The sequence below is a fragment of the Diprion similis genome, chromosome 9, assembly GCF_021155765.1.
Source record: "Diprion similis isolate iyDipSimi1 chromosome 9, iyDipSimi1.1, whole genome shotgun sequence".
NCBI classification, from domain to species: Eukaryota; Metazoa; Arthropoda; class Insecta; order Hymenoptera; family Diprionidae; genus Diprion; species Diprion similis.
In genome coordinates this window covers 1,973,886-2,000,400 of record NC_060113.1, presented here as the reverse complement: position 1 = coordinate 2,000,400, position 26,515 = coordinate 1,973,886, and the positions used below count along the sequence as shown (strand labels likewise).

The 26,515-nt window shown below is 39.5% G+C and overlaps 1 protein-coding gene and 1 non-coding gene across 7 annotated transcripts; both read right to left on the bottom strand.

The window, feature by feature from the left end:
• Positions 1-2,261: 2,261 nt before the first annotated feature.
• LOC124410632 (protein disabled) lies at positions 2,262-25,231 on the bottom strand. Of its 6 annotated transcripts, none has more exons than XM_046889139.1 (9): positions 24,906-25,231; positions 16,782-16,996; positions 15,651-15,695; positions 15,404-15,547; positions 10,303-10,443; positions 8,107-8,355; positions 7,735-8,007; positions 4,478-7,288; positions 2,262-3,803 (listed from the first exon to the last, which is right to left on the bottom strand). In XM_046889139.1, the coding sequence occupies exons 1-9, from the start codon at positions 24,940-24,942 to the stop codon at positions 2,370-2,372; spliced, it is 5,349 nt and encodes a 1,782-aa protein (XP_046745095.1). In that variant the 5' UTR covers positions 24,943-25,231; the 3' UTR covers positions 2,262-2,369. The 6 variants fall into 6 exon arrangements, with proteins under 6 accessions (XP_046745095.1, XP_046745097.1, XP_046745094.1 ...); XM_046889138.1 differs by having other exon boundaries at positions 2,263-3,803; positions 7,735-8,025; XM_046889141.1 differs by lacking the exon at positions 15,651-15,695.
• Positions 17,525-17,597, bottom strand: Trnav-aac. Its single transcript has one exon. It is a non-coding gene; the product is annotated as a tRNA-Val (tRNA).
• Positions 25,232-26,515: the final 1,284 nt, after the last annotated feature.

Sequence of the window (26,515 nt, the reverse complement as noted above, 5' to 3'; positions counted from 1 at the left end):
AATAGGTTAACAGACTCGCCAGAAAGTCCGAAACTATTTCACAATCAACAAAATTATAACAACGATCAATAAATCTGTCTTGAAATTCGGGGCTGTAAATTCATTTTAACTTTTCGCGACGATCCACGTGCGTGACATTTTGCCAATTGCAAATTCCCTGCATCGCGTCATCAATGACTTACACGCGCAAAAACAGACATAATTGTATATTTGCAAAGGGCCCATTCAACAAATACGTTCGCTTTTGGGAGGTGGTAGGCGAAAAAGTGTGACGTTTGGTTTTTGTATATAAAATTCGAATTTTGATACGAGAATTCAGTTGAACAAAAAAAAAAAAGAAGGGCTGACTATCTCTGTTCAATGCCAATAATCAAAATCCTCTCTATTATTCAAATTTTTAATGCCTCGAATATTTTTCTCATTATAAACAATTTTATAAAAATAGATCAAATTATGAACCATAGATCAAAAAGAGACGCACGAAGGGGGGGGGGGGGGGGGGGGAGTGTTAAAGATCGTTCAAAAAAGTAAACGTATTCGTTGAATGGTTCCGAATACGTATTATATATATATATATATAATATATTTACTTATTCGTCGTTTTTTAAATAAATTAATACGGCAATAAATATATACATATATGTACAAATATATGTATATGATTTATAGCGATTCAGAGATATGGGAATTAGATTTTAACATATAATTTTTAGGGTAGGTACATTTACCGATATATTATATGTATGTTTATTATATTATGTTTTTTTCTGTATCATTTGTAAGACATTTGACTACCGGCCGCAGTGAAATTTTAGAGAAATCGAAACCGCAGCACGACTTCATATTATTTGCTATTTTATTTTATTTAAATTTTTTTTTGTTTGTTTTCTTTTTCTTCTCTTACAATCGTGAACGTGTAATTGTTTTTTTTTTTTTTTTTTCGTAACTTTTCCAACTATTTGAATTTGATTATACATGACACGCGCGTACGTTAATGATGGGTATGATCAGATGCGCAATTGGAAGTTCATTTTCTGCCAATCTTCTCTTCGTTCATCGTTGGGGTCATTATTTTTATCATTATTAATATAACTATTATGATTGTTATTATTATTATTATTTTTTTTTGTTTACTTTGTTGTTGTTCTTGTCTTTATTATGATTTTATTCTCCTTCTTCTTCCGTGTAATCTACAGATTTACAGTGGTCCAGACTGCGTGCTGTAAAAACTTTACGCAACTTAAGTATTAACTTAATCGTATCGTTAATCGTTTATCGTATATTATTACATGTATTTGTATTTATATTTAATATATTCAATATTTATTATTTTTCAATTGAACATTTCCGTCAGCTACTTGCCGATGCTCCCGAATCGAATGCATTATATTCAGCCTTAGAAGAAGCGGGAAGAATTCTATAATTATGGAATGACTGATTTTCATATACAGAAAACTGCGAATGAAAACTTGAGCCAGGAACTGACACAGAATTGCTTTTAACTACTTCGTTAAATCAAGTTGCGAAAAATTATAAATAACGAGAATTTGGGCAACCTCTCGTTTGATTATTATTGTTGTTTTTGTTGTTGTTGTTGTTGTTGTTGTTATTATCATTATCATTATTATTACTCTTTCTATGTTTTTATTATTATTACCATTATCATAGTTATAAACGTAACGAAACAGGCAATATATCACTATTTACAAACCTGAAGCTGTAATAAAATACACAAAATCGAAAAAAAAAACATTAAAAAAAATAAATAAATAAAATAAAATACAAAACTTGAACGATTATCACAATCGTCGACTAGAAATTCTATAGGAAACACTATACGTATGTATGCAATGTGTGTATCGTACATATATGATGTATTTATTTATTTATATATATATATATATACTCGAACGAAAGACGCAAGTTAATCAAATATTATTATTAACCTCAATTATTATCAAATTTTTTTTCCTCACCCACCAATTAGGTACATTAATACCGTTTATCAAGTGTAATTTTACTCACCAACCAAAAAAATTCCAGTCAAGAAATTAGCAAAATACATTCGCATCGATAAGCCACATTATCATTATATGTATACTTTAATTGCTACAAATTTTCGACAGACTCTCTTCCAGACACCGAGTGATTCACTTGAATTTTCTCTCTTTCCCCTCGGCGTATTTGATTGAAATAACGAACAGATAATTGCTTGGAAATGTAAAAAATTGAAAAAAAATAAATAAATAAATAAATAAAAAAAAACAAATCCTCGATACTATCTTCAGTCCTTTCGTAAGTATACAAAACAAAGAAACAAAGAGAAAGAAAAAAACCTACCGTTATTAAATACCGTAAACGCATTCGGATCAGTTAAAAAAATCATCATCGTCGAAAGGATCGCTTTCGCGAACAAATATATTAACGGATTCGGATTTCTTTATGTACTGCATATCGGATTTGATTTTCCCGCCAGCGGAGCACTTCATTTGGCGGGAACTTTTGAGTGGTAAAGTAGTAGCGCGTTCGGGTACGCAATCGTCCAATTCAGATTTAAAATTAAAAGCGTCATCGTCGAACCTTGGATCACCGTTAAAAAATGAATCCCTCCCGCTATCCTCGGAGACAAAACCATCGGCAGACAAGGGGTCCTTGGTGTCCCTCGGGAGTTCCTCGGGGGTGGCTTTAAGGTCCGAACCAAGCCTCTGCCGGTCGGAGGTGTCACTCGAAACGCTGGCCGTCGGTGTGAGTTCGTCCTCGAAAGGCGAGTGCCGGTAACCGCTCCGCTTGTAGGACCTCGGCTCCCTCCTCAAGGCTTGATCCTTACTACCACCTCGGGGACTGAGGGCAGCAGTTTCGACCGGGATTTTCTGCTGCTCGACGTCGACGGTGAGACGAGACTCCGGTCCCGTAGCGACGAAGGGATCGCTCGACGTCTCCCCTGGTTCCTGGGTAAAATCGTCCTCGAACGGTGACCCCTGGGACTTAGTCTGCGCCCGAGACTTGTGCCGGTTCATCCTGCGCCGGTGCAGCGTATCGCTTTTCGTCGGGGGCCCGTCGGGCCCCTCGGACCAGCAGCGCTCCGGCCACCCTTCGAACTCCTGGTCGCTGCCCCAGTAGCTCTCGCGGCTGCGCGAACGCCGCGGCCGATGCATGTAAGCGTCCGAATCGTTGTCGCTGCACTCGGAGCGCGAGACGGCGTACTTCGGCCTCGGCTCCACGTAACTCGGCTCCGCGTTTCGGTTCTCCGTCGCGCTGTTAGGCCGTTTGGGCCAGACGCGCTTGCGCGCGGCCGAGTAGCGCGGCGAGTCCTCCCCCCTCTCCTCGCCGTACTCGTCCTCCCACCCCGACGGCGCGTAGTCACGAGGTCGCTCGCGGCTACAGCATCGTCCCGCCTCGTGGAGGCGGTAGGGCTCTCGTGGGTAGGTGTACTCGGTCTCAGGCCCCCGCCGCCCCCAGAACCGGCCCCCCTCCTCCTCGCGGCACCGCCGCCGCTCGTATTCGTTCGACCAGCGTCGGGCCCACCGCTCGTCCTCGTCGTAGCCCATGCTCTCCTGGCTGCTGAAACGGTCCCGATCCTCTTCGGCCCACAGCGCCATTCTGCGCTTGCGCTCCTCCTCGTAGGACGGGTGATCCTGCGCCCAGAAACCCTCTCGGTCCCCGCTCCATGGACGCGGTTTGCTACTCTGCTTCGGTCGGCATTTCCAGTGACCTTTGTAAGGCTCCTCTTCGCCACCTGAGTGGTCCTTGTACGGGATCTTCCGCGAGTAGCGCAGTCCTCGGTGATCGTCCTCCCACCGGCCCTGATTCAATGTTGCCAAAATTGTAATTAGAAGGAGAAGGAACTCTGATTAGTGGTTTATTCTTCGATGTTATGGGTGGGAGAGATAATTCAATTACACCGGTTAATGGAGATCGGGGTAAAATACCCTCATTGAGCAAATAATAATCAATTTGTACTCGTGTAACGAACGTATTTCATAAAATTAGGACCAAAAAATAGGCGTTCCTGGAATAACGGATCCCTTAATCAAATAAATAAATTGAGTGTGAGCTGGAATGAACATCTGAGAATAAGAATAAAATTTAATATTGTCTTCGTGTATTTCTATAGCACTAATTATCCTTATTATTATAACCATTTTTAACAATATTATAATTTATGGTTTTCTCTGTAAAAGAAAAAAACAACAACAACAAATTTTCGATTTCTTAAGGCTGGCTTTCTACCACGGCTTCCCTAACTTCTGTACCGTGTAATCGAAAAAGTATCCACGATGAATCAACATCTCTTCATTTCTGCTCAATTTCTCTAACGTTCAATTATTTCATCAATAGAACCAACACTTGATTGAATTTTCTTCAAACACGGTACTCACTTTCAAAATTAATTTGTAATTAAATTTTGTTGACTAAGTCGCCCCGTTCCAAATTTAACCAACAATCAAATCCAGAGTTAAAAAATTTTCAAACTCACAACATTGCACTGCTCCTCGTGCCACGGCGAAACGTCCCTCGACCTGTGCGCCCCCTTTCCCCAGGACGAACCGCGCCCCTTGCGCACTGGGCGTTCCCGGAAGCCCCTTTCCTTGTCAACGGGCCCCGGAGGTGGTGGGCTACCGTGATCGTAGTAGCCCCGCGGGTCCTCAAACCCGGCCTGATGTCGAGGTGGTGGTGGCTTGCCACCGCTCCCCCAGAAAGCGTCGTCCCTAGGCCGTCCGTTGCTGCCCTCGCTCTCCTCCTCGTCTTTCCACTCGTTGTCACTGTCCCCGGAGTTGCGATTAACGGCTGGTTTGAAGGGTGGCTCGTCCTTGACTTGGAACTCCTTGCCATCGGGAGACCACGGCGACGTACCTCCGATGGATCCGGCACCCTCGCCGGACGATTTGTCCGAATGGAAGACGTTGGAGTCGAATTTTGCCCAGTTGGCATCGTCCTTGCCATCGTCCTTTTCAGGCTTACCCTCAGCGGGCGGAAAAGGGGAGAAGGTGTCCTCGAACCCGGAAGTGCTTCCAACCGTCGGCTGACTCGAGCTCAGCTTCTGGGTCCCGCCGCTGATCAGTACCTCCTCGAAAATTTCCATCGAGACTAACTTCAGGTCGTCTTCTTTTTTGTCTGCGACCTTCTTCGGGCTGCTTGGAGAATTCCTGAGGGAGTTCGTCAGCGGCTTTGAGAAGAGGCTCATCAGATCGACACTCGCTGGCGTGGATTTGAACCCCGTATTCGACGTATGCGACGGACTTCCGCTCATCGTCTCCTCTACTTGATCCTCTCTGTCCTCTTTTGTCGTCTGTTCGACAGTCTCCTCGATTATTTCTCGCAAGGCCGCGTATCTGTCGCTCGATAATTTTGTCTCCGTTTTTTCCATCATCACAATCTTCGGATCCTCTTTGCTTTCCGGCTCCTCCGCTTGTTCGACCCCGTTCGAATCCACCTCCTTATCAGTTTCCACTTTGGTCTCTTCTTTCGCTGATCCAACCATCTCCTCCACTCTGCTTTCCTCTTTCTCCCGTTCACCTACTGGCTCCTCGTCCTCTTCTTTCGAATCCTCTTTCTCCTCGGTAGAGCCGTTCATCGTATCGTCAAGGTCATCGTCCTCAGCCTCGGCCTTCGGAGCCTGCTTAACGATCGGTGGTAGTTCAACGGTCAAACATTTCGGGATGATCGAGTTCTTGTCCTGGTTCTCAACGATCTTCTGATCATCTTCCAGCCGGTCGGGCGACGTCCTCTCCGTCTCCATCTCCTCTTCCGTCTGGACTTTGTCAGCCTCTTCCACGTCGACTTCCGGTTCATCCATATCCCGCCTCTTCTCCTCTTCCTCACTAGCCTCGCGATCCTGTTTCTGCTGTTCAAGTTCCAAGAGTTCCCTAAAGACAGCGTACTTGTCGTAGGCGTTCTGCTCGGTCTGTTTGATACCCTGATCAAAATCGGCTTTGAAAAGCGGTTCCCCGAAAACGAAGGAGCTTTCAGCCTGCTTGACAGGATACACCTTGGCCGGTACTTCGGGCTCCTTTCGCTCCTTGGCTTCAGATGCTGCGTTCTCTTTAGCCGTGAGTGAGGCAAGACACTTGGTGAGTTCCTGAAGAGTGAGACTTGTCAGTTCCGTAACGTTCATCCCGAGAGCGTTGGCAAGGTCACCAAGATTGGTAGACGTCAACTGGCTAAGGGTGATATCGAGGGAGGGTTTGGCCTTCTGAGTTTCGGTTACGCTAGTGGTGGTGGTCGTCGAGCCGCTATGCAGCAGAGACGAGATGGTGGTTGGCGCCATGGTCGTGAATGAGTCCTCGAACTTGGCGGTCGGGAAGGCATTCACGAGGTCCGATCTCTTCGGGAGCTGAGGTGGAGCTGGAGGTGGAGGACTAAAGTCGTCGTCAAATCTGTTCCTGATGTCCTTGCCCCCAGGACTCTTTCGCAGGTCCTTCCTCGTCGGTGACGGTGAGGCCTCCTTCCGCTCAATGAAGTCATAATGGAAGTGACCATCGGTGTGAGGTGGCCTTGGCGGCGGCTTTACGACGCTCCTTCCACCTTGCTTCTTCGGCGGAAGTGGCGGCGGGTTTATTAGGATGCTTCCGGCGCCACGAGGCGGTGGTTCTGGCACTATATCAAGCTCCGCGCTCGAGCTTGAGAGCCGAGAGTTAGCGTCCGAGGAACAAGAGCGTAACGGTGAAGCCGGGGAGTCGTTATTGGACGTGAAATCGACCGGAAACGGCCGGTCCACGGACTGGCCCCGACTTCCGGCCAGATCAATGTCGAACTCCCGCTTCCGTACCGACTGCAGGTACTTCTTAGGACTGGGAAGCCTCACCAAAGCCTGAACGCCCTCCGTCGACTCCTTAGACTCGGACTTACTGACACTCTTCGTCGGCGGCACTTCTTCCGGTGGAAGCGATACTGAAAGGGGTTGAAGGTGCAGGGCTCGCGGCGAACTCATACGGCGTGCTTTCGGCGAGTCGGTTTTGGACACCAGGATCTGGTCAGCGGTCTCAAAGCTGTTGAAGTCCGCGAAGTTGCTGTCTTCAAATCCTTCGCTTCCACTTCCCAGCGGCGCTCCCTGCACGGGAATCGGCTCCAGAGGATCTTGAGCGAGGTTGAAGTTCGCCGGAAACGTGTCACCTGAGGTAGTCGTCACCAGGTCCTTCAGCACCTTCTTCGGCGGGTTCTTCAAATGCTGGAAGAAGTCTTTCTTGTCCACGTACGGTTTTATCAGACCCGTTCCCAGCGGGTCCAACTCCGTGAACACGTCGATCTGCGGACTCTTTCGAAGCGTTGGCGTCACGCTCAACGATGTCTGGAAAGAGAACGTCGTGTTAAACTCCCAAAGAGCTGAAACTTGAGTGCACTGTCCGATCAAGCCACTGCCTTGTGTCACTTGAACTTAACTTCGGACCGCAAAACATGGATGTATTGACCACTCCAGGACTTCTGTAGCAGAATGTGTTTAGTGATGAATTCGGAAATTAAAGTCAGATCATCCTGTTAAATTGAGGTACCCAATAAGTACCAACCCTACCAAGACATATGACCATAACGAAGAAAAAGGAGAAGATTGACATCATTGATGGTGTTATATGGACACGAAATTGTTCAGTCTATGAAAGTCGACATGAAATTTTTCAAAGTGGGTCCTAAAATCGACGGATTCCCTCAATACATCTCGATCCAATTCAGCGTCAGCTGTAACTGCAGAGTAATAGTTCAACGAAACACCGATACAACTGTTCCTAAACGACTTACAGAATCCCGTTCCTTATCCCCGGAGGAATTATGGTTTCCAGCCGCAGCCTTCATGGCAAGACTGGACAGCTCTCCCTCGTTAAATAGGTTCTCAGTTTCCTTATCAAACCAGTGAACGGAGCCCTGAGGTGGTGGAGTTCTGCTAGCTAAAGTGGTGGCTGGACTGGAAGTGGTTGACGTGGTGACGGCAGGAACAGTTTGTTGTCGTTCAAGGTGTCCCCTTTTCGTAGAAGATGGTGGCGGCGGGAGGATTGGCTGAACGGTTTCCCTCGCCTGAGACATTTCGGAAAGCTGAAAGCGGTCGATGAAGGATGCGATGAGATACTCGGCGACATTTGGAAGGGAAAGACCAAACGACTTTAAGTGGCTCACCTTCATGTTGGCGAACGAATCACCGAACGGGTCAGTCTCGAAGGGGTCTTCGGATGGCGGCCTTGGATTGTCCGGCGTGATTTTATCCATCTGATGGATTCCCTGCTGCAGTGAGTTCAGCTCGAACTGCAGATCGAGGAGATCGGCTATCACGCCACCCTGGACCTCGGGCTTTCGCTCCGCCGGCTTTTCCGCCTCTGAATTAAGCGCCCTTATCCTGTGAGCGACTGCCTCGCTTCCGGCGGCACCCTGCGATGAGTATAATATTTTTGTTTAAACAATTTTTATCACTTTTACGGTAAAATTAGTTTACTAGTTGTTTATGGTCGAGTGTGGTTGGCGATTTTATTGCAATTCGAGAGCCAAGTTTATTCCTCTGTTCATAAAAAAATTTAGAAAAAAAATTATACGCTGCGGTGTAAGAACAGAGCGTTTATTCGATCTTGACCTTACAATTCGTCGTCTATTCGTTGACTAACTGCCTGCCTACACAGCGTTTTATCATACTTGACTATAGCACATATACATATGTGTGTGTCCGTATATACATATCTGCGTATAATGATATCATTTGTACAAAAGTGTATTAAACAGTAATAACACACTGAAAAAAATAATCAAATTCTTGTACGCGTATATATATCGACAAAACGTAATTATTAATATTTTTTGCAGTGCTGAAACAATACTGAACATATTATCGAAATAAGAGTAGCAATAAAAAGTTCTTTGACACGGTTTCAACGATTGTATGGATATATTTATAGACGGGTGTGATTAGAAATCTTGCAAGAAAAATACATCAACGTTTAACAGATAATTTATACCACATTATATATACTCTGCAATTTTTTACTATACATACATATATATACATTAGGGTGGCGCAAAAAAACCGATTATTTTTTTTTTTTTGAGTCTCGTGTGACAAAATGTTAGTTTTTGATGTTTCAAGAGCCCACTCCAAAGGACAGTTGAAAAAAAAATTTTTAAGAGGTCGCTCCACATTTTTTAAAACGTCAGAAATCGTCGGAAATCGATTTTTTTTTCTTCTTACGGTATAATTTTATAGACAAAAAAAAATAAGCTTCCGAAAGTTTCAGTTCAAAATTTAAATTTTGAAAGGTCACTCATAATTTTTTTTCAATTTTTTGGTGCCTTTCTTTAGATCTTTTCGAGCGACCTTTTAATATTCACATTAAAATTTGATACATTTTTTTTCTCTAATTTAGTAAGAAAGAATCGATAACAATACACCACGACATGAATTAAAAATCAAACAAAATACTGAAAATATAATTTTGTTAATTGAAATTTTTTACGATTTTTGACATTTTTAAAAATTTGAAGCGACCTCTTAAAAATTTTTTTTTCAACTGTCCTTTGGAGTGGGCTCTTAAAACATCAAAAACTAACATTTTGTCACACGAGACGCAAAAAAAAAAAAAAAAATAGTCGGTTTTTTTGCGCCACTCTAATACACATAATACACGTAGGTATATGTGAGTTGAAAATTTACCGCAGATGTGATTTTATTCTCTCTAAATTCCGGACGGAATTAACTCAACTGCAGACATGAAGTAACGTAATTGCGACACTTATAAACAACGACTGCAGTATTCAGTCTGCCCTTAGCCTGAGTGTAGAGTGTCGCTGTGAGCTGCTTTCCGTTTCCGGTTACATAGATAAAAGAAAATCCATTCTTTGACCTCGTTTTCTTGCAATAACCCAGACAGGAAAAACTTGAAAAATGAATGAAACTGCAGCCTGGACAATTCTCGACATGCTCTCGATCGGAGGCGTTTCTATTTTTAGACACGGCGATATCGACGCTCGTGTAAATAATATATAATACCGCAATACTCCATCGGCACTTTGTGATATCAGGTCAGTGCTGTCGGGTGTCTGCAACGCAAATACCCTGCAGCGAATCGTCGACCACTCTTCTAGAAAATTTTTAGATCTCGCGAAAATATTTTTTGTGTAAAATGACATGAATCGTCAGTTCTTCGTTGTAACAAGAAAAAAAAAAAAAAACCTTGAACATCGTTTCTCCACACTTTGCAAAACTTTAAGTTCACTAATGAAATCTGCTATTTAGTCAAAAATTCACCGTTAAATGCTACAATCGTAAAAATTTTTGCGAGAAAAAAAATAAACACTTTGCAAAATTCTTGTCTATCTGGTTTTCCTTACCTTCGTATCAGGCGCCGGCTCCACGAATATACCGCTCCGAAATTTGATTGCATTTTGTTCGATGTGCTGTTTGGCAAGCTCGATCTCCTTCTTCTTAAGATCGAAAACGACCTGGAATAGATCTCGCATCGCCAAAACGACCTGGAAATTATTTAGAAGACAAAAAAAGTCTTTGAGTTAGACTGTACACAGGGTGAAGAAAAATAAATTTATGGATAAACCAAAATCGAAATCATTATAGGCGCGTTAATTTTTTCACATTTATTACGCGGAATAATTTCTACTCAGTGACACGTACTCGCGAATAAATAATACATTCAATATCAATTTCGAGTTTCGATTTCGCCAATCGCTTATACGCGCAATCTGCTGATCCGACAAAAACATTTCTCAACGTTAATTTCATTGCAAAATTGTCTTCGATCGTAATTCACTCTACCAGACACTCCTTCACGACGCACGCCTGTATCACACTCACCTTCACACGACTGACCTGCAAGCACTAAAGCCGCAAAGTAAACACTCGTGTCTTAAACTCCTCGGCGCACTGCAGGCGACGTTTACTCGAGACGACCATTAACCAACCCAGATCCCATCGTCCATACAACGCGAATGACACTCTTGGGTGGTTAGGTAAAAGGATGGTACCGTTCCTTCCGCTCGTTTGCTAATATTTAAGGTCAGAACCGTTTTCTTGTCCTCTGAACAAAAGTTACCATAGAAATTGCAATCTGAGAAGTTTGCACATAGTTATCTAAATAATTGGTATTAACAATCTTCACAAAAATTGTCAATCACCAATTTTTGGGACAATTGAGTGGTGACTTGTCGGATTGCAATTTCTATGGTAACTTTTGTTCTTTACGTGCCTCTAATGGCTGTGGAATTTTTTCAGATTTTTACCATGAGAATTGTAACGCAATGAGCTTTTCGAAAAACATCAATTTTTTACGTTATTTTAAATAATAAATGTTCAAATGTGGAACGTAACTGATTGGAACCGAGTTAAATTCATTTGTTTTATGGAGCTTAATTATGACTTCAAGTTTCAAGCAAATAAAAAAAGTTTATAAAACACAGAGAGAGAGGAAAAGAGCAGATTTTACTCAAATAAACTGCAGGAAAGATTTTTGCTCAAAAATAACCGTGTCAAGTATATTTTTTTCGCCCAAAATGCGCCCAATTTTGCGAAGTAAGTAAGTTTTACCAAAAAACTCGTCACATTCCTCGTTCCCTGCAGTTTCGAGCAAAATCAGTTGTTTTATTCTCTCCGTGAATGAGGTTGAAAAAAATCAAAGAGACTATTTTGAAAAGAAAAAAAACAATAATAATAACAATTTCCTCATTCACTTCTCGCCCGATTAATTTTATGGGGTTTTAGGTATTTTCTGAAATTCTAAGAGACAATTTCTCGCAAAATTTTTAACTCTTTTTCCTCTCTTCAGGCCAAAAAAAAAAAATCAATTGACGAGTTTAAAATTTCGCGTCATCTCAATTATCTATAAAATTGCTAATTTCCGACCACGCACAATTGGTGAGACTGATTATTCGCAATCTGTAGTTTCTCCGCTTAAAATCAAGCCGCTCGTAGAGGCGTCTCACTTAATAAGAATTGTGCCAGTATTTCAGGCGACAAATACGAATATATTCTTGGCCTTATACCTAACGGTGAAAAACGCGCGTGGCCTCCGCTTGCGGATAATATTCGCAACGCGGCGGCGTGACGTTAGAATTATTCGTCATCGTGTAACGACTGTGCGGTATTTTTGCTCAGGATTAAATTTTTCCAATGACATCATGGTGAAGATTAAAAAAAAAAAAAGAGTAGATAAATAGAGAAATCAAGAAATGGATAATGAAGGAGGATTAGGATCTAGGCGAACGGTCATCGATCCATGCCTTTCCCAATATTTACAGTTACGTACGTACACCGCAAGTACCAAGTTTAAATTTCGTCTGCTATATACAATTTCAGGCATTCGTATTGCCCTCAATTCATTCAGTATTTGGAACGTCAATTATAACAGCGATTGTGACAGCGAATAACCGACATTTTCCTAAACATCTTATAATTTCCCAGACAAGCGATTTTATCATGAAATGAAAGTTACTTTCAGAAATTTCTAAGGAAAGTTGGTCGATAATGATTTTTGCTCACTTTCCGTTTCCTCTATCCATGAATAAATTGTACAAATTTGGGATGAAATTAGACGCGTTTCTGATTTTGAGCGCCTCCAAGAAACTGCAGGTCTCAGAATCTCGCTTTTTAAGCCGGGATTCTCTTGTAAAATGTCTCGTGTTACGGCTAGCAAAGAGATGTTTTATAAACCGACGTTTATAATCCTCATCCACGTAACTCGACACTCGAATCGAGGCCAGATTCCCTTCGCTTCGAAGAATTTTAACAAGTAAAAAATTATAGAAAAATTTACGCAGACAAAAAAATCTGTTTTCGTATTTTTTTTTTTTTTTTTTTTTGGACCCGCGTATCGATTTTGGCCGTGAAAAAATATTAGGGGGTCGAGAAGTTTCAGTTCGTATGAGTCTGTGTCCTGAAACTGTTTCAGAATTTAAACTTAAAATACATTTTTCATCACTTTTCATTTTTCAAACAGTTTCAAAAATTTTTCACACGCTATTTTTTTCAAATATTTTCCACACATTGTCATTCGATTCTATTCAAATTCTCACCTGGCAGTGAGATACCTTAAATTTGATGTTGAAAAACGACTCGTTGCTTCTCGTGATTCTAAAAAATGATCTTATTTTCTTTCGAAACGAAACTATTGTAAAAATTCTATAACAATTTCTGGTCATTTGAAAGTAGATTATGCCGGAAAAATTTGCATCCCATGCGACAAATATTAAGTGAGAAACCCTTTTACATTCTATTAAAATGACCCTCAAGATTTTTTTTTTAACTTTTGCTGAATGAGAAAAAAAATTGATCTAAATATCCAAGAATTTTTTTTCAAATTCCTGTAAACACCTCCTTAATTCGACCATCACGCCATAAGGAAGATAAATTTTTTAATCCAAGATCTGTTCAATGAGAGAAGATTAAATGCAATTGAATTTCATTTTTCTCAACGAACATAAATTAGCCTAAGTGACTTCGTACGTTCTCTAAACTTCAAAAAGTATAGAGATCGTAGATAAAAAGTGTAAATAAAACGATCCAAAGAGAAAACAAAAAAAAAAAATAAAAAAAAAAGACAAGCAACTTGTAAATAAAAAATAGAAAAATAAAACAAATTTAAGAAACAATCGATTCTGATCTGATAGCCTATTTTTTACCTGTAATAAAGTATAATCGATGCTCGAAGGGAAGCCGATTTGGCGGCATGAAAAGCGAATAATAATTTATTTATTTGCATCAACTTGACGAAGTTATGGTACAGAGGGCGGCTGGTTTCAAGTCGATCACACTTCTCGGCTACACCTAATAGATATTGGTAGATGTATATATATATAGATACATGTTATAAAAGTAGGCGAAGTGAAGCCGGTCGGCGATAATCCGCATTACAAGGAGCAACGAAGCGCGAAAGCGAGACAACGAGACAAACCGGCATGCATCGTTCGGTCCTCGACTATATACTAATACTTCTATATATATATATATATATATATATATATATATGTATATACGATTGTATGCATGCACCTAACACAATTATTCCCATACACTTGTGCACATCCACGCCCCTTGTGCATACATCTACTTCTAATCTCCTTATCCGCTGCCGCATCGATTCGATGTGATCCAAACGACTCGAGGGGTCGTCTATGGTTTTCAACCCTGCCTCGCCTACAACCCCCAGAACCGAAACCTCCCTCCACTACACCCGGATTATTACCACATTGGCTCCACGGATTTGGCAAACGTCATTTCGCGATATTCTCTGACTCGCTGGTCGATTCTAGTTTTTTTTTTTTCCTTCAATCGTTCGTTTTTTTCAATTCATTGTCAGACCGATTTTTTTTCAAAGCTCGGTGATCGAATCTATCAGATCTTTGATTTTCTGCGACTTTGGAAATTTTTTCGTTTGATATACGTGTATCTTGGACTGTATCAAAAGAATCGAATATTTTTTTTTTACAATTTTTTGTTTCAACACATTATTTACATTTTAATTATGCTAATGGGTAATAGAAAATCGCGATGATCAACCTATGAATATTATAATATTTAAAGCTGAAACTTGGACAGTATTGTTTTTTCGACCTTTGGAAGAATATTTTCGATTTGAATTTTGAAGAATAAAAAAAAAAAAAAAATTACAACTTTTTTTTTTTCATGCAGTGCAGTGTAGCTATATTACTATTGATACTGATTTTAGTCTTTTTCGGGATACTTTTTTTTGCTAGTCATTGAAAATTCAACGAAATCTGGATCGCAGCAATTTTATAATTTTAACGATCGTGAGCATAAAAATAAAACTTTTACACCGAAAAAATGGCAGATTGTTTTTAAAAAAATCTCAGTTTTAATTAGCTGTGTTTGCAATTTTATTCAAACTGTTCCAAAACACGATATTTTAGGCCAATATAGGGGATTGAAAATGGGGCAAAGTGGGCCCCTTAAGAAAATAAGGCCTAAAATCAGAATAAAATGTTCACTTTTCATACAAACAATTATGTTAAATTATTATCCAGCTTTCTCGAGAGAAAAGTAATCATAAATTCAAGTTCAGAAAATTATTTCACTTTGACGAGTTGAGAGTAAAACGCAACTTCAAACCTTTCGCGTTACGAGCTGTGCAATTACTCGAGTTAATGAATTCCGAATAATTCATATTTAATAAAAAGTCGAGGTGATTAATTTTATCCCTTGTTATTTAAAAAATTTCTGGGGCCCAATTTGCCCCCAAATTTTTTTAGACATCAAAAATTTTTAAGGGACCCACTTTGCCCCACCCTCCCCCATATCAAGGCCGTTCAAAGTCGTAGAAAAAATTTTCAGTACGTAATCAATTCTACGCATAATAATAAGAAGAAGAGAAAAAAATGTTCGAACCAGAAATCGCTCGTCCTTCGATTTAAGGTCCAACTTCCTTATTCCTATAAATTTGTAAATTTGTAAATTTGTAAATTTTACCTGACTGGCTGCCTTGTCGGTTTTGATGCCGAAGAATCGATGTCCCGTGTCCGGTGATCCGAATATGTAACCAAAAGCCCTCGAGTCGCTCATATCCTGAGCGATGAAGGATATCTTGTGAACGGGATGATGATAAAGGCAATCCTGGAGGAAGAGGAAGCAGAATTTTCAGAATTTAAGATTTGCCAAGTTTCCGGCTACATGCATATAATATCGCGCGATTCTAAACACGTGATCGTTTACTTACCGGAATTGAAATTCTCCGCAAAACTGAGTGCCATGCAAGGTGCCGCTAAATCAATCCAATGCTATAAAAATTTAGCGAAACTAAGTAGGTGCAGGGCTGCTGGAGTATGAGGTGAAGGGTTGTTGGGTGTTGGTTGGTTCTTTGACAATTTCTCACGTCGCAATTGCAGCTCGCAGGTATGTAAGTGGGAAGAAGGTTTTCTTTTTTTCAAAGACAACGAGACGTCGATAAAAATCAATGTTTACGAAGGCGAAATAACAAAATTCAAAAACATTCGTGTAGCTCTTCGGTGCAGTGAAAAAAAAACAAAATTTCAAATTACAAAGTACAAATTACAAATTACAACATCGCAATTTACACAGAATTTGGTTCTTAAAAAGCTCGGCTAGATTTACATTATATATAAACAATTTAAGCGGATAATGTTTATGAAAAAATGTGTAATACATGGATTTGCATAACAGTCATGCTGTAGAACAATTTATGAAATAATATTATATATTGTACTGTCTGTATCGATTGATTGAAAATTATAATATCGCATTACAATGCAATAAATTTTTGGCAGGAACGACGTTTTGTAAGCTAGTTAGGTGATAAATATTCACGTTAATAATAATGCAAGATGCAGGTGATTAAATGCTTGTGTAATAAAATTTAATAAATGTCTAGCTCTCAAATATGCAAACGACATTTTGGCACAAAAACACAAGAAAAACGACGAAAGGCAAAAAAAAAAAAAAATGTATATCTGCATATAAAAATTGTTTAGAAGCTTTAAAGCCTTTTTTCAAAAGAAATAATTCTCTCGAACACAAGCAGGATTGTAAATAATGCATAAAATTTTTCAATTCATTGATATTTTAATTTCAATTTTTTAATACCAACAATTTCCATCAACCATTAAATTCATTTTTTAATAGAAAAATGTTTGATTGAAAATTTTTTTTATCTAATGGTCAATTCATAATTAAAATTGAGTAAATAAAACAACAAGACAAAAGCTGAATTACCAACTTAATATAAAAATTTTTACAATGAGTAGAAGTAGAAAAAAAAAGTAAAATAAAAAATGCTCAAACAAAATGGCGCACACTTACGATAATAATTAACGTAGAAAAGAAATCTCACCCCTGTTTTTTCGTCCCGGAGTCGAAGACCCTCGATGCTGACCTGAACAGCGATTCTTTGCTTGTGCTCACCTGCCGCCCGGATTGCCATTTTCAGATCTGCCAGGGCGGCCTGGCACATCCGGTCTCCGCGTGCTTCGGAGACTTCCAAAATCCCGATCAGCTTTGCCTTGAAGGAGACGCCTTCACCGAGGAACCGGGTTGGTTCATTTTTGACTGCAACGAGATACGGAAGACGTTCGATAATCACACGTATTATGGAACAGATATTTGTAATATTGGAAAATGTCGCCATTTTGTCACCACTTAACCTAAGTTTTTAATTTTATGGTGGCAAATCGTAATTCCTGAGCTTTTAAATCACTCATGTCACATAAATTAATTAATTATAATCAATAATGTACCTGTTTTATTATCCAAAACCAAAAAAAAAAAAAAAACGGTCAAAAGTCAGTTGTCAGCTCGGTTTCATTAGTTTGATTTTTCCCCACCAGATGCCACATTGCAAAGTGACGATCCCGATAAATGCATAATTTCCGAATTAATTTTTGGCAAAACTTGAAGTAGTGAAAATAAACTTTGAAGAATATATCAACGAAGTTTCGAATGATCGGAAAGCCGATGGCTCAAAATTCCGAAATGCAAGATTTCAAAAATTCAAGTTACGATTGAGCAAAAGTCCGTAAATAAAAATCGAAAAATCGAAAAAATTGAAAACAAGAAAAAAGAAATCCAAAAAATTAATGTTTCCGCCCGGGATCGAACCGGGGACCTTCCGCGTGTTAGGCGGATGTGATAACCACTACACCACGGAAACACGATGTAATGGTAGTCACTATTTTAATACATATATCCTTAGAATGAAGCATATTTTTAAAACTATATAAAATAAATGCAAAAACCAGAAAACAAAGTCTGCGAGAATTCAAAATATAAATCTAAAATAATATTTAAAATGAAAAATATTGTTTCGTAACGAATCCTTGCAAGATTATAAGTTTGTATATTTTTAATACTATAATTATATACTTTGTTACACGTAACAATTATTAAACATAGTTAATCAGAAGAATTATTTGTTGAAAAGATGTCGTGCATCAAGATTTCCACGAATATTATGAAAAATCAATAAAATACAACAAAATTTCATTCTCAAAAGGTTTCGTTTTCCATTTACTTATTTTTATTTATTTGTAGGCGTAAGGTAATCAAAAATTTTCGTTGACGAAAAAAATTCCAACTAAAGATTTTCTCAGATCTATACAACAAATCTTCAATCAACTGCACGAAAAACATATTCAATTCAAATTATTACAGAAATTCGAACATTTCGTATTATTTCATAAAAAAAAAAATTCAAATATACATAGTTTTCGTAAAGAATTGTTAGTTTTCGTTGAGAATTTTTAGTATCTTGTAAATTTTTTACTAAAGAAACAAAAAAAAAAAAAAAAAAAAGAAATCTCCATGAAAATCTACAATTTTTTATAAGAAACTATGTATACTTGAAATTTTTTTACGAAAAAAATTGTTTGTAAAATATTTTTTCCAAAATATCTAAATTACCCCTAAAAATTCGTAGAAAATTGTGAAAATCATTATCACCATATCAGGAGTCAGAATGTCAACAACTTTTTCTCACTCCCACATTGACAGACGTAAGAACGTGTAAATATATAATACCTGCTTGAAAAAATTATCATTACTCGCATGGGGCCTGCATGCACGCAGTGTAATAAAATCGGTTAATTGAATCTCCGGCATCTCTACGGGGGGGAGGAGAAGCCGATGACGATATCACGCCGATAAACCGGAGTGAATGGAAAGAGAATTTGGCTACCAGCTGAGATCAATCGGGACTTGGAAGCTGATACCAGCTGGCAGAGCAGCCAACGGATATCACATATTAAACTACACGTACATATCCGCGTAAAAGACACGCGTGTGTTCGTACACAAGGGGCGACGTGATCACTGGACCACGGATCTGGGTGGTCCAATATCGCTGCTTTGTCACGCTCGAGAGGATTCTAATTTTCCTTCGATCCCGTGCAAAGTTGCTAAAAGAAAAACAACGTCGAGGTGGATGAAATTTCACAATTCAAAAACATCGCTTCTTTCTCTCTCTCTCTCTCTCTCTCTCTCTCTCTCTCTCTCAATTTATTTATTTATTTTCTTTTTCATTCGACGTAAACATCAGACAAGAAGAAAAAATCCTTCAACAATGCTATACACGGCTGCAGGTAAGGAGGGACGAAAAAAGAGGAAGAGACCTGGCTTTGTTCGGCTTTAAAAACCTTCTCCTTCCCTCTAATGACCGCGTTGGCACATTTGTTCAAACCTACTCAGCTCCAGCAGTTCGCGTCGGCTGTTCAACTCTCGAGAGGCCAACTGTCGACACTCGACGAGTAGTCCATCAGGGCTCTGGTCCTGAGGCGAGGCTTGACAGCATTGATCCTTTTTTATTTCTATTTCACACCGCGCACTTGCCCCGCGGCCACGCGCCTTTTTTTTTCTTCTTTTTTTTTTATCGCACTCGTTTTCGCAAAACCGCAATCCAAACATCCTCGTAATGGGAATAGTATAACCAATGATTTCCTGTTACATGTTGTTTTTTTTTTTTTTTTTTTTTTTTTTTTTGTTTAAATATTTCAACGATTATCCCATAAGCAGAAATGATCGTTTTTTGTTATTTTTTAAACTTTTATTTAATGGCTGGCTACTCGCGATTACTCATCGAGTAATTTTAGGGCTCGTTTTCACCCTCGAATATCGGAAATAGGTAGGTTTAGTAGGTACTGTGTAATTGCTCGACTCAGTTGTCGAAGTACGCGATCCTCGTTGAGGGGTGCGGTGGGTATAATTTTACCCGAAATTCAAGGGTTGCGAGGATATCGGGTGTGTAGGTACGTGTAATGCGGATTGTAAATTAACCCGCATTGTATATTAAGTACGTAGGTAACTGTTGCTACAAAGACACGCGTTTCTTTTCTATAGAAAATCACCTGCGATCGTAATCTATTCGAATTTAAGGGTGACAATAAGGGATGTGAAAAGCGGAAAAACAGAGATAAAAATTGGGGGAAAAGAATTTCTGAGGGAGAAAAAATTTTATACATATAAACCCTCATTCGATAAAAAAAAAAAAAAAGGATCGAGGAAAAGCACTGCAGGTTTGTCGGTGAAACATTCAGGATCGATTTATTTCCGGTGAAAGCGGAAATTCAAATCAAACGAGATATAGCGATTTTGCATTCTTACCAATTGATTGTAAAATCCTGTAAGTTTCAAATTTCGAGATCATCGCGGGTGTTTATCGGACGGACCGATATTTTTTTTTTTTTTTCTAATCTGTTTTTCGGATTTTAAGGGTTCGAAAATCTAGATATAAAACCAAAATTATATATACATACACTGTTAGAAAAATTTAACTAAAACACAATGTTCCAGCAGATCGATTTTAAACAACTTCTGTTATTCGTTAAATACATTTCTGTTAAAAAAAATACAGCACAAATTATCGTAACTTTAACATTCAAATTGTTATATCAAAATTCGATTTGTACTTTGCAATTTTTTTCACTGAGTGAGACTAATATTTATCGAAAAAAAAAAAAAAAAAAAAAAAAAAATGGTCAAACAAAGGTAAAATTTTTTTTTCTAACGACACGTATGAAGCAAAAAAATGTATAATTCAAAAACCTAACCCAGCGAAAATTCAAACCCTTCGAAATCATGGAGGCACCTGTTTTTTTCAACTGCATTGCCCAGCCTTACGAAGGGAAGCAATTTAATTTCATCCGAGAGATGCAGAGCCGGAGTTTAATAAGCGGCGTTAATGCGCTTACGCAGTTTTACGCATCCCTCCTCTCATCCTCGACGTCGTCTCTAACGACATAAACCTCGAGCCAAGGGCTCGCGTGTGATACGTCACGGGTAAATCTGATCAATTATGCATTGCGTGTAAGCGAATCGCAGCACAGCGGGGGATGAATTGCCGGAAGCTCGAAACTGCAGCGGGTGTTTAACTCATCCGCCCTGCTTTTCGTTCCAATTTGTCGCGTTAAGATCCTCCCTCTATTGTCGAATCGCGTTATATACTCTCGACAGAAAAATACTCATCTAAATAACATTAACAATGAAGATAAATTTTCAATGTGGCCATAATTTTTTTGGTAAAACATTTCACGACATTTCATCTTTTCCAAGTTCCCAGTTCTAGTACGTATCAGATACTAAAACCTAAATTGTTTAATTAATTAACTCTACATTCGATATAAACTCAATTTTAATTGAAGAAAAATATAATCGAGATACGAAAAAAGTCAGTTTAGGACAATTTTACTTTTTTTCCATAACCTGATTCAAAATCCCCTAACAATTCCCAGGTTCCCAGATTTTACAGGCGTGTGGCCACCCTGACTTTACACACAATCGAACTGACAATCTTCAGTTTATAATCGATACTATTATTATATCAATCACCACAATATCAGTCTGTTATCGTAAAAAGTAATCAAACGTTATTTTGCTATTAACAATTACAATGATTATATACCATCCGGTATCTAAATCGGTATCAGTATCCGGTACAAGATTGCATATCAATACAGGTTAAGCAATGTTAGTTTGTTATTATTATTATTGTTATTATTATTTTTGTTGTTTTTTTTACATCGAAATATCCTGCAATTTGACCGATAAAAAAAAAATGAAATACAAAAGAAACAGAAAAACACAACTTTTGTACAAATGAAAAAATTATTGCATATCGAATATGCACAGTATTTACTATACTTTTGCGATCACAATAATGTGGAAAAACTTGTTTGTCCACGTTACGGGGGTTGCATTTAATTTTTGCAGGAGGACAATAACGTCAAGGTTAGTCCGTTTAAACATATATATATATTTTATACACAGGAGGATATAAAAGAGAAAATTTCCCACATCGTTGTCATGTGTGCAAATATAATATACCATTAACGAATATCCGTACAAACATGCGTTTAATACCGTTCCATTGAAATTTTTGTTTGTCCCGCAGTCGATGCAGAATGGATTTATACGGCTCATATAACTTTGATCCACGGATTCATCCCTAATTTTGGCATGCAGAATAAATATCAGCTTCATTCTCAAAGAAATTTGCTCGTTTATTTATTATTTGTAAATTAATATACTGAAATTTATAACAAGATCTATAAACCGTAACAATTAGTATTAGAATTCGATCGGTGATTCATTGATCTCACCTTTATCCGAGCGCATCTTCTCCAGTCTGCGATTTTTCATGACGATAATCATCGGTGAAAATGATGAATATTAGTTTGGAAGTTTAGACAGCGATTCGTTTGAGAAAAAAAAATGAAGAAGCTTGGAAAGAAACGATAATTGTACGAACGAGAAACGGTGGAGATGCCGGATGTTTAAGGGATGATGATTGAATCCAAGCGGCAGTAGCCGGTGGTTGAAAATCGCGGTAAAATTATCGCCGGAGCATCAATGAGGGACAAGATAGAAGGGTATAAACCGCGTCCGAGCCGGCAGACTTAACTTTGATGACCAGACACGAGACGAGGGCGAGTTGGTGTTCGGAGTTCCCGGAGGCGTCCGCCGCGTTGCCATGGCCACAGGGGATGAAAGCAGGGCTGATTTTTCGAGCTATATACGGAAAAGGCAGCGACAATCTGGGAAATTTGGAGACTCGAATTTTTGGGGAGGTAAACAAATTTGCGATGAAAAAGAGAAGGAAGTTGGAAGTATTTAAGGGGAGGAAAAATAAAAGGGGTTCAATCGAACGAGGGACTTGAAAAGTTTCATCATTTCTTCGTTCATTCTATGATACACTCGATTTGGAGAAACTGTTTTGGGGTAGAAACCATCTTTTTGCCGGGTCGTCTCATAGATCGTAGCCAAAAGCGGTTTTGTTTCGATTCGGATTGCTTTGTTGTCCTAAGTTCTAATCAATTGTTGGTTTGTATAGGGGGGACGTATCATTCGCCTTCGAAATCACGGTTTCTATTACAAGAGCTCGGCAAAGGGCGAAAGGCAAATATGGTGGGGCTGTTTTCCCAATTGGCATGCAATACGCCGGATGTCGTGAACGCGTGCCATCGGCGTCTAAATCGCGTTTGTCACTGCATGCATGGCAGAGACGCAAACATTTTACGTCTGCACGCTCATCGAGGGGGATAATTTTGTTTAACAACTATTCTCAGCCTCGTGTCTAATCGCAAACATACCCGCAAGGGGTATTCCCGTGGGATTACACGCCTCGACGCGGTGTTACAAGCCTGTAACGGTTATATCGGGGCAATCAGTATCGCTATTGATGAGAATATATTCGTCAAGTTGTTGTATCTATTCAAAATTATATTTTATAGGTGGTGGATTTTGTAGAAAAAAATTTTTTTTACCGGAAACGTAGTGTGAATTGTAAATAAATAAATGCAGGAATAATTTTCATTTTGTTAAATTATTCAAGTTTTAATTCCAATTGTTGTATTTTTAAAAAATAATCTTCGCAGCTTAAAAAAGTATAATTATTTGATAAAATTGCGAAAACGTATCGACTTGTATGAACCAACAACAAACCCGATAATTGTCTTGGAAAAATGGAGGGATGTAGAAAATACGACAGGTGGCTGTAATGATATGGTTGTAAAACGGAAACCACGTCATCGAACGGATGTGTATGACACACGGTGCACGAAACCCCATGATATATATAGATATATACGTATATATATATATATATATATATATATATATATATATGTGTAATACATAAAGCACCGGGAATGCCTGGAACGTGCCTAAATTGAGATACTCTATCGCTCCAGAGATTGCGGCGAGCCACTTGACCGTGTAAAAGAGAAAGGAAATAAAGAGCAGACGAAGAAAAGAAAGAAGGAAAAAAAAAATGCTGACAATTGATTTCATCTGCTTTCATGGCGTTCGACTAATTCGCTTTTCTCAGGTCGAGAGCAGCTTATATCAGGTTTCAGAGGCGTGGGATGCAGGTCGTCATGGGCTTCGAGGAGTTTATAAAAATTCGAGGACGCGGTTGTGATTGAATTTCGTTAATCCGTTGAGAAACATAATCTCGTCATTTTGAAAGAAATAGAAATAGGGCGAAAGAGAGAAAATAATAATCAATGTCTATAGAGATTTAGCTCAAATAGGTTGCTATGATTATTATATTTAACGAAAGCTCAAATTTTCAAGAGGCAGAATAATTCTCAGATTCGTTAATCAAGCTAATATGAAAAAAGAATAAGAATCTTCTCATAAATAGAAGAATACCGATACTTATTCGCAAAAAATTATTCCATCCAGATGTTTTCCTATTTCATAGAACCAGCTGGTATATGAAAGTTTTTCGCCAAAGAGTTTGAGACCGTAGCTGATTTCGGAAGTTGAAAAGAAAAAAAAAAAAAAAAAATTTGAACACTGTTTCCAAAAACGACAAATTTCGAATTCGTTTCTGTCATCTTTATATATTATATTATATAGACAGTAAAAAAAAAAAATCGTAAAACGTAGATTTCCAGATAGCTTACACTTCACGACACTTTCAGAATCGCAAAAGAAGACGTTGAGAACCACTGACCACGATTGAAAATATTACGGTAGCGCCGTCTGTCGACAACAGATAGAACTAAAGCCACGTTGCACAGTCGGCAAAACAGGTGCCTGCCTGCAGTTCATTCCGCTGGAGCTTGAGCGAGCGAGTGAGCGATCGAGTCGCCTAAGGCATTAACTATTTTATAAGATAAAAATTGATTTCCTCGGAATAGAAGCGGTGGTGTGTAATTAAACACCTTATACCCACCTGCAAGGTTTCGACTTACCATACGAAAGGTGCGTTGAACCTGCGTGCGTACAATACGCGACGAGACAAGATACCGGAAATAGACGCTGCATCGGAGTATACAGAAATAAAAACTGCATGCGTATGTAATTTAGCGGAGCAGCAGGTGAACCGAAAAATAATTCGGAATTATTCACAAGACGGTTTTAGAGCGTCTCATACGCGAATTGTTGTACAGAAGTGAGACGTTTCGACGAGAAATTCAGCAAATCGCTGTCGGAGGAGTTTTCCTTATCACAAATCTACTCACATTTGCAGGGACTGTTCTTCTTCCTTAGGGTCTGCATCAGGCCACCGGCGTAGCGACGTCCGTTCAAAAAGCCTGCAATTTTTGCGTCTCGATGTCCTTGCAGCTTGCGGTTCCTTTTTTCGCGTCCCTCGTCGATCCTTGTGTATTCACGTATTCATGACGAACCTCGAGGTGGCTGCAGATATTCGGCAGCCGTTAATTTCTTCGGAGTTTCACGGCCTCAACGTCGATTGCGAAAAGAAAGGGTGAGGATGAGCACGGTGTGTGTCACAGGCACAATCACAATAATCTTTCCCTGTCACAACCACCGAGCGAGTGATGAAATTTCACCCCCGACAAAGCGGATAAGAAAAACAAAACAAAAGAAAACAAACGCGAGCCGACTATCTCGCACGCCTTGAAATCCCGGACTTTCGATCCCGGGGCCCAAAATTTTGGCCTGGCCTAAAGGCCCGAGAATCTAGCCTGCGGGACGGCGGTATAAGCGTGTCGAAATTTAAGGGGATCTGACAGCTGCCTGCCGGCACTGGCCTTCCTTCCATGCCCGCAACCCCATTGATCAATAATACAGTCGAGCGGTAGTACCGAGTGGATCCGTCTCGGCATGAACGGTGTGTTCGAACCGCGAAAGCTTCGCCCATCCAATCCGCTGCCTCGATGAATATTCGCGATTTTTTTCTGCCAGCTAGGAGAATTCGAGAGCCGCGATGACTCGCGTTCGTCAATCAACTGCGACGCGAGACGATTCCGAAAGATATTCCGGGCGAGACGCGGCGTAAGCTGCTTGTACCGGGAAATTACAAAATGGCCACTGGCCTGGCCCACGCGGTTTATTGAATTCAATTGGCGAAATAATTTGCTCCTATACACACCGCATCGACGTAATAACGTTGCGGCGAATTAGACCGCTTAGCGATTACGCAACATGGCTGTGTTTGTTCGATCAGATGCATTGGAAACACGTTGGTGTATCGTATATGCGACTTGATTCTCTCGTGTCTTCAGGCGCACCTTTTTCCACAGGATTTTGAATCGTGTTCCAAATCACGCGATTCACGCTTTCTTATAATTGTACACGCAGGTATGTCCGAAGTAGATTGTTTTCTAGACTCTCTGCACTCTGGCCAATTTATTTTTCTCTCGTTGTCAGTCGACACGGGAATTTAATCTCCCGTTCTATCGCTACGATTTTGCACTGCATACCGTATTACATGTATGCCCGCCTTTTTTATCCGTCGAGATGTGACGGATGAGCCCTACGGGTCACGTTTAATATCTGCCGGCAAGTTACCGACCGCGCGTAAGACGACTTGCTCGTTCGAAAATCAACTGACCCGCCAGTTTCGATACTGCAATTCGATTTTAAAACTGTTATTCCGCTAACGATACATCGCGATTTATTTACTCTGCAAACTTGTTTACTCAGTTCACGAGTGCAATAACAACTTGAGATCTAATACATTATTCTTAGTTAGTAACAAAGCGCAAAATAAAAAAAAACATACCAATTTAATGTTTCAAAAATACTCAATCAAGTTTCGTAAGAAATGAAGAACGTTCGAACACCTTTTTAAAACCATCGCCACGGATTTATCAGCTAAATTTATCTG

Excerpts from the sequence above, each read along its gene's own strand:
- LOC124410632 (XM_046889138.1), bottom strand. The coding sequence starts at position 24,942 with ATGCAGACCCTAAGGAAGAAGAACAGTCCCTGCAAAT. Across the intron at positions 15,548-15,650 it reads TGCGGAGAATTTCAATTCCG|GATTGCCTTTATCATCATCC; the intron begins GTAAGTAAACGA and ends CTCTTCCTCCAG. Across the intron at positions 3,804-4,477 it reads ACGAGGAGCAGTGCAATGTT|GGCCGGTGGGAGGACGATCA; the intron begins GTGAGTTTGAAA and ends ACATTGAATCAG.